At 40.3% G+C, this 8,955-nt stretch overlaps 1 protein-coding gene across 2 annotated transcripts; it reads right to left on the reverse strand.

Moving 5' to 3' along the window:
* Nucleotides 1–1,147: 1,147 nt before the first annotated feature.
* trir (telomerase RNA component interacting RNase) lies at nucleotides 1,148–4,890 on the reverse strand. Of its 2 annotated transcripts, none has more exons than XM_039824168.1 (3): nucleotides 3,993–4,890; nucleotides 3,541–3,612; nucleotides 1,148–1,647 (listed from the first exon to the last, which is right to left on the reverse strand). In XM_039824168.1, exons 1-3 carry the CDS (start codon nucleotides 4,398–4,400, stop codon nucleotides 1,540–1,542), a joined length of 588 nt encoding a protein of 195 aa, XP_039680102.1. In that variant the 5' UTR covers nucleotides 4,401–4,890; the 3' UTR covers nucleotides 1,148–1,539. The 2 variants fall into 2 exon arrangements, with proteins under 2 accessions (XP_039680102.1, XP_039680103.1); XM_039824169.1 differs by having other exon boundaries at nucleotides 4,011–4,889.
* Between the last annotated feature and the right edge of the window lie 4,065 nt (nucleotides 4,891–8,955).

The following is an 8,955-nucleotide window of genomic DNA, read 5'->3' on the forward strand; positions in this document are numbered from 1 at the left end:
GGAAAAGCTCCAAAAAATACTCAGCCCTAACATTAAAAAGAGAGAGAGAGAAAGAGAGAGAAAGAGAGAGAGAATAAATCACAAAATATGGGACGTAGAAATAAGCGCTGAAAATGTGTAGAAGAAACATTTTACAATTTAAAACGTTGGAAAAAGCAAAAACAAAAAAGATAAAAACTGAAAAAAGGCGTCAAAAACGTTGGAGGTTGCGGTCTGTCCGTGCGTTCATGCCACCTGGGAATAACAGGCACCGCCCCCCCCCCCCGGTTACGTTGTTTTTCCGACTGGCAGCGTTCACATGGTCGGGATGCGTGTTCTTCTTCTTCTGTTATATCGGCGTAACAACTTGTTGCGTGACTGACACTAACTGTTGGCCGTAGCCGAGAGCATCAGGTGTGTGAAAACATGGAGGCCACAATAACAGAAGATTCTCTGTTTTCTTATGCGAGCATCCAGACAGCACATGGCCAGGTGTTTGTTTGTGTTATCAGCAGGACAACCAACGGGAAAGGACACAGATAATGTGTTGTTTTATACATATAAGCCTATTTATGAATAATTTTAAACATGTTATGTCTGTGTATGTTTCTTGGCAGAGGCATTTGTCCACAATAAACAGTTTATTATCATTAAAATATGTTCAGTGAACCAAAGTCGCCGACATCAGACGTCAGTTGTCAACAACGAGTCACCAACTGGGGAACTCTGGTATCTAAATCCAGCCCCAGTTTCCCTCCTCTGATTCCCAACAGGAAGTTACGTGAATGGTGACGTTTTCACTCGGAAAAAACGTTTTTCCCCCCGATGTCCATGAACGCACGGCCTGTGTCTCGGGCTAACTCCCACCGGAGCAGAATTGTGACAAATGTCGACGTAGATTGGGGTAAAAGTCGCATCAAATCCACCTCGGTTGTTCACACAGACCTGGGTCTGATTCAGGACCACATATGGAAGCGGTCTTAATCAGATGTGAAAAAAAAACTCAGATCTGGGCTAGATTTGAGTGTTCACACTACTACTGAAGAAGTCTGACCTGGTCACTTGACCCCCCCAAAAAAATCTGATTTGGGCCACTTTTGCCTGCAGTCTGAACGTAGCCGATGAGTAACTTTCAAAATCTTACAAAACAGAGGCACAACACCACTCATTAATGGGCAGTGTAGATTTAATTGTCACCTTGATTTGGCTATAAAAATCAAACCCAACTATTAATGAAACCTAACTTAACCCAGACATAACAAAATGTGAGAACGTTTAATAATCATCAATAATGAACGGCAGGTCTAGGAATCACCTTCGGACTTTCGATTACCGGAGTCCGACAAATAACAAAGCGAGACAAAAAAACAAACAAAAAAACAATACAAAAAGGGGGAAAGGCCTGTCAATCTAAGCAGTTTGTGAAAGACTTGATGCGAAGGGGGACTTGAAGTGGCAGCGTGAGAAGGTCAGGACTGGCCCGGCCATCCCGGAGCTTCTCCCAGACGGTCGTCCCCTCGAAACGCTGTCGCTTCCACGTAGTCGGGCCCCTTCGGAGACCTACTTGACCAGAGGGCGGGTCTTATCGTCGTCGCCACACTGGTGGGCTTTGTACTTTTTGACCTCAGCCATGTACTTTGACCAAGCATCGCTCTTGCCTGGCTCCGCCTGCGGGAGAGGAAGCACAAGAGGGACGATTAACGGCGAATTCACAAAGTATAGAGCGGCATCTAACGATTATTTTCACGGTCGGTTATCCCTCCGGTCAAATCTGTAGGGCTGTGCTCGATTGAAGAACTTCTTAGTCGACTATAACACTCATTCAGTTGTATTGACTAATCGATTAGTTGATTTAAATCGACAGATCTGTAAATCTGAGTTTCTCCGCAAAGAGTCCTGCTAAAAGCACCACTTTAATTCTTGTGTTTACCAGAGATGAGCTCGTATGTTTCTTGGAAATAAGTCATTCAGCATGAAAACAGCATCAAACATGACTAATGGACTAAAGAGATCTAAGTTGACTAAGACCAAAACCACCGATTAGTCCACTAATCCACTAAGAGGGAGCAGCCCTACTAATCTGACCCATTTTCACAAAGTTTCTGTATCAGAAATGTGGGTTTCTTTCAACCAGATTTTAAAACTAAATAACGTGGATGGTTCCCTACAAGGCTCTTTACAAGTTAAATAAATGATCTGCTCACTACTTTCATTGAATTTGGGTGTTTTAGTCAATTGTGTAGCATGTAAAGAAAAACTGATAATAGAACGTTGAAAAGAAATGTCAAAAAAACTGAAAAAGTGACAAAAAAATACCCTCATTCATTGGAAGAGATTTTTCTTCCACTTCTATTTGTTATTTCGATGTAGGATTTCATATTGTATCGTATCCAGTGGTGTAGTCCACGTGATACGCAGCATACCCACTTAAAAATGGCCAATGACATACAACATACTTTGCATTATTATTTTGAATTGTCATCTGTGTTATTCTTCTTCACATAGGCTAAATAAAAAAGGTATTTCCACTGTAAATTGGTTTATCCGAATACAGGAAATGAAGGCTTTGATGCTCAAAATGTTCCTGTCTTCTTTTAAACTTTATCCTTGCACTGCTATATTTTTATATTCCCATGTCTACATTACACACACACACACACACACACACACACACACACACACACACACACACACACACACACACACCTTAGTACATTCATGTGGATGTTTTATTAAGTATCTTTTATTTTATTGTCCATGCTATTCATGTAGATTTATTATTTTAATCATCCTGTTTATGATGTGTGTGTTATATCTTTAAGCTACTGGGACTTTGAATTTCCCCTTGGGGACCAATAAAGTATCTATTAGGGGGCACGATTCAGAAAATGTCACGAGAAGATTTGATTCAAAATAGATTCTCGATTAAAAAAACGATTCACAGTAAATAAATGTAGTTACTTTTCCCATGTGATTACAGTAGACATGTGATTGCAGTTCTTTTCTTTTTAAATAAAAAAATATGAATGGATTTTGAATCAGTAGAGCTTGAATCACGATTTGAACGTGAATAGATTTTTTTGCACACCCCTGGTAGGTAGGTATCCATTAGAGGTGTTGAAATTAATCAAATAATCGATGCATCGAATCGTGGACACGGACGATGCTGCATCGATAATCGGCCGGCTCATAATCGATTATTTCTGTTTACAGTTTAATGTAGGCCTAACAACATTTCTGTTTACATATTCTGGTATGTTTTGCACATTCAGGAAATGCCATGTGCTCAGTGCTGTATAGTTTTATGTATCCAATGTATTTAGTATTAGAGCACTGCAGAATGTTTGGTTTTTGAAGCTTGAAAAGCTATGAATTAAATATCCTACATGGCTTTAATAGAAAAACTGATTTGACGCATCGTGATTCATCGAGATATCGAATCGAAGACATGATAATCGTAATCGAAAGATCAGTGAAGATTCACACCTCTAGTATCCATCCATCCATCCATCCATCCAATCTTTGCAGCTCTTCAAAAGTAGCGCACTAACCCATACTTACTTCTGAGTCGTCTTTCTGCTTCTTCGCAACCATGCCGGTCTTTAGGAACACACCACCTCTGCGCTTCCCCACCTGGGTTAGGGGATAGAAGACTGAAACCGTTACAGGAGCCCCTGCAGCTGGACTGTCAATGAAGGAGACTACACCAGAGCAGAAGGTCTACATTTGGTCTCTTGTCGTACCACCAGCGACACCATCATCAGTGAGGAGCATCCCTTGACTTCACTGGTCTACACATATTACATATCGCCACAATGTGTGCATTAAATAGTGTACATACAGGCAACTGATACTGAAATATTGGCCCATTATTTCAGGATGTAATAACTGAAAGTGACAGTTAAAAGTAAGACTGTCAATCAGCGTGACTGTCAATGTGTGTTTTAACTACTGCCATCTCATCTTTCGTTTGTTTAAAAAAAAAAAAATCAATCTTATAGATCTCATCTTACAACTGCCAAACCCCTTACAAAGCTGGTCACGGGAGGGGGCTTCTTTTCCACTGATGTCTGTCCTTGCTCGGTGGTGGCTCTCCTCTCCTCTCCACCTGTTTGCTGCGTCTCTTTTTTCCTCTTCTCCTCCTCCTCCATCTTCTTCTTGAACATCTCCATGAAGCTGCCGTCGTTGGCGAAGGCGTTTCCCCCGGGCACCGGGGCTTTGCTCGCCGCCGGTGCGGGTCTGCTGGAGGGCGACGCGGGGCTGCCGCAGCTCGAGTCGCCGCTGCTGCTGCTGCTGCTGCCTCCGCCGGGTCTGGCCGTCTGAGGTCTTCCGTGTGAGCGCTTTGAATCCATGTTCTCGTAATGTTCCCCAACGGGTACAGTCCGTTTTCGGAGAAGTTGGCTTTGTTGCGAAGCTGGCATCAAATAAACAACCGTGCCAACACGCTGCAAGACGGGCAGGACCCGGACCCCACCCCGGACCCCAACACACAACTAAAACCTCCGCAGGTTAGCTAAAAAAAAAGCTACAAGTCCAGTTCAAAAAAACACACAAAGAAAAGGGCGAAATATAAAAAGGTTAACGAGGCTTCCCGGTGCCAGCCTTCTAGCGCATAACGTTAACGTTAACGTTACAAAAACAAAAGCAGGCGCTGGTCTGCTAACGTGGCTAACACTGCGGGCTAACGTCCGGTTTAGTGAGGCCTTTTACGGACAAACACACTCAACTAGAACCTCCATTTAACGGGTGAAATGTTCCCAAATACAATGCTACCGTTAAAGCACGCAACAAAGTTCAAATACCCGCAGCAAAGACTGAGAGGTTCGCAGATTTTACCCAACGCGTTTAGCTAACTTTCGCCATCTAGCACCGACTGGCTGTCGGCCATGTTTAATTTCTCTTGATGACGTCGATATATATGGATGACGTCGAGTTGCTGCCCCCTGCTGTGCCGGAAGTGAATTTATTTTTAATTTAAATGTTTTAATTTATTCATTCAGAATACAGATATACAAACAAACAAGGCACTATTTACAAATCCACTTCAAAAATAGAGCTTTTGCCTCGGGTCGATCATGTAAACAAAACCTAGGAGCTTAAAATACTACTACTACTACTACTACTACTACTACTACTAATAATAATACTAATAATAATACAGTTTATTTGGCTGACCCCTTTCTAGATACACAAGGACATCTTACATGTTTAAGAGGGCATACAAGACGAAAATCCAATAGAATACATTTAACTTTATAGAAATACATTTAACAAAATAGACAGCATCTGAAAAGTGCTTATACATGAACAAATCTACATAAAGGAGGACATGAAATAAGAGAAAATAAATGAAAGGGGCTATCTCAAATTAAGTTAGGAGTTTCAAGTAAATAATCATCATCATCATCAACTTTATTGCCAGACTCGAGGTCCAATCAGAAGACACAGACATGACAGACAACATATATTAAAAAGAGAATACAGAGAAATAGAAACAAACAAATAAATCAATTTAAGGGCTTTTTTAATTTAACCCAGGGGTGTCAAACTCAACTTCATTAAGGGCCACACTGAAAAATGAGAATCACAATACGGGCCAGACATTTATAGTTTACGGACATGCTTTTATTTAACCGAAAAAGTCAATTATCTTTGGCTGTTTTATTGCATTTCTCATATAGCTTTCTCACATACAGTTTGGTCGACATAAAGCCCTAAAAATAAGCAAAAAAAGTTTCTTAGCCATCGTAGAATTGAGCAAAACATGCAAAACAAAGATTACATTTTTCACAGCCTGAATATGTAAACTCTCTGGTTGTGGGGGAATTTATGAGGCTCAAAGTCAGCAAATCTTCCGAAATCTTCTTTAAGTTTCACATAATTACAGTGTGACTGATCTTTTTTTGGTGTTGTGCACAGCTAGGCGGGCCAATATTAGCTGTGAACCTAAATTTATATGATTTGGCCCCCGGGCCTTGAGTTTGACACGTGTGATTTAACCCGTTCCAATGACTTACACACTCATTCTTCCAATGGATCAGGGAGGGTTTGGTCTTCAAATATCTACATTTATGTTTAAAATGTGTTCCTAAAAGCACCAAATTGTTGAGAACAAAATCCATTTTGGTGAATTTATTAGAGCAATGGTTCCCAAACGTTTTCTTCTAATTGCCAGACCTCTCTTCACAGCGCTGGTCCCCCCCCAAACTGACACAAATCAGACCACGGACCCCCCAAATTGACAACACAACTTATTCATGTAGCGCTTTTTAAGCATTTAGCACAAAGTGCTTTCCAGATTGAAATATATATTAAAAGGTTTCCCCTGCCTATTTGTCCCTGGGTTTTTTGTCATTACAAATTTTGGGTAGAATGTGTGGCAGGCTTGTAAATAGGTGTATACCATTCATCATAGTGGATTTCAGGTCACAAAAACACTATTTTAAGCTACATTTTATAGTCTAAATTAAGGATACATCTAAGATTTTAGACTAGAGAACTGTAAGGCACTTCTTAAAATCAATAACCCTACCCTACAGTTAGAAACAATGTTTTATTAAAATAAAAGTTTTAAATACCTGTGTTATTACATTATCTGGGTCACATGACAGGGATTATTTTAATTTTAGATTATTTTTTGGGGGCTTTTCCCTTTATTATTAGATAATGACAGTGAATAGACAGGAAAAGGGGGAGAGAGATGGGGGATGACACGCAGCAAAGGGCAGCGCGTCGGATTTGGACCCGGGCCGCTGCAAAGGACTCAGCCTACATGGGGCCTGACAGTGATTATATAGCCAAAAAAATGTATCTAGGGATTCATTCAATTGTTTGCAAAAAAAATACATATTGTTAAACCAGCTACATTAAATCCAGTGCAATATCTATTTCAGGGATATACATCTCCAAGACTTTGTCTGTGTGTATGCTCATGTCATGTTGTTACATAGGTTTTCTCTGTTTCCTTATTTGGGAGTTTATGTCATTTGTGGTAATGTTTCATGTATGTCTGTTGATGTTATTAATCTCATGTATGTTTGGATGTATGTGTATGTCCTCATTTTTAAACGAGCTACCCAGGGATGCACAAAGAATTTCAGCCTTGGCTGACAATAAAGTCGTATCGTATACATATTTTTTAATTAGACTGAAAGAGACAATTATGTTAATCACAATTATTTCTGAGACAATTCATTGTATGGCGAAATCTGGAATTATTCCAGCTGTTGGCAAAGGAAACACCAGACCACTTCTTATCTTAAGATCCCATTTATTTGTAGTGCAAATGTAGAACAGCCAGGACTACAGATGTCTGACTTGCCTCAGATGCCTGTGTGTGAAGTCCACTATAACCTACTAGGACCAGAATAGGATACAAACCGTGACAACCTTAAAATTAACCCCTTCACACCATGCAAATGTGCAGCAAAGATAGTGACATAACACCGTAAATATCAACTCAAACAATCAAATAGAAAAAGTGTGAACACAACAGAAGGATTCTGGTCTGCGTAGTCCATAGCGCAAACATTCACAGGGACGGAGTACAAGTCACAGAAACAGTAGTTCTGATATGGGAAAAGGCTAAAATGACATCATCTGTTGACAAGGAAAAATGAACCAGCGTGGTGAATAAAGGCTAGACGTATTACAGGCTCAACGTTTACACCCACCTTCCACTTCCTGTCAACAGACAACTAAAGAATTCCAGCGTATTGATGAGAATACATTTCCTTCCAGTTCAGTTAAACCGTACATGAGGTCTAGCAGCGGTAAACAGCCATTAGCGGAGTCATTATTATTAGTGTTTGTTATCATGACAGACTCAATTACATAGTGTGTTGGCTTTCCAGTCTTTGATATTAAAAGGACAATTCAGGCGCAAAATGACCCTAGGGGTTAATAACACGTGTACCGAGTCGACCGTTCTCTGGGATATGTTTTCATGCTAATCCAATGTGATCAGTTTTAGAGCAAATTGGTAATTAGCTTATAATGCTAGTCGTCGGGGCAGAGGGTAAAGTCAAAAGAAATCTATTTCTCTACCACTAACAAGGCTCAAAATGGCACCACACTTCCACGGTAGCATAATGAAGGTCCCTACATGTGAACCCAAGCATTGAGAACTTTGTAAGCGTACAGACAGTTTATTAAAAAGATAGTTTAGAAAGACAGTAGTGTTCATGTTTACAAGCAGGCGCCATCTTGGGAAAACAGTCACGACCAGTCGAACGGCCGTGCAACCAGTAACCAGCAACTGTATACGTGAACGGTACTGTCTTTATAATCTCTCTTTTTAATAAACATATGTGCTAATCAGAGGTCCACGCTAGCTTGTTTCAAGCTAGAGACACATTAGATTAGCATGAAAACAGATGCCAGAGAAGGGTTAGCCCCTAGGGTCATTCTGCACTGGAATTGTCCTTTAACTAGGCGGCATTTTAATTGCCTAGATTTACATCAGTTTTGAGTCTAAAGTGGTGAGTGCAATTAGGTCCTACCCACTACTACCCTGTTTCAATCTTATGGAAAGAGGAGAACGAAACGAAAGAAGAAAAAAATAAAAACTTGAGTAATAATCAATTTCATATTTAGAAATCATTACACAGTCCTTCCAGAAAAACGCGGAGTTTTTTTTTGGGATTGTTGCGGGCAAAAATCCTTGATTATGCGGCACGTTTTCTTAAAAGATGCGATGGAATATGCGGGAACTTGTAAAAAAAACTGCGATTTCATGAAAAAGAGGAAAAAAAAAAGTGATTTCCCTCCAACACGCTGCTTTTCGATGATGATCACGTCGCGTAATTACGTCACTTCATAACGTTCCCATGGTAACAGGGGAAAACGGCTGCTCTTCTGAAAGTAAACACAACATTTTTCAACTTTCTGCTAAGATATATTAGACTTTTTTGCAACAAAAATGCGGGGATTATGACATCATGCAAGCCTCGCATATTTTGCGCGGAAATCGGCAAT

Source organism: Perca fluviatilis, chromosome 15 (genome assembly GCF_010015445.1).
Source record: "Perca fluviatilis chromosome 15, GENO_Pfluv_1.0, whole genome shotgun sequence".
Taxonomy (NCBI): domain Eukaryota; kingdom Metazoa; phylum Chordata; class Actinopteri; order Perciformes; family Percidae; genus Perca; species Perca fluviatilis.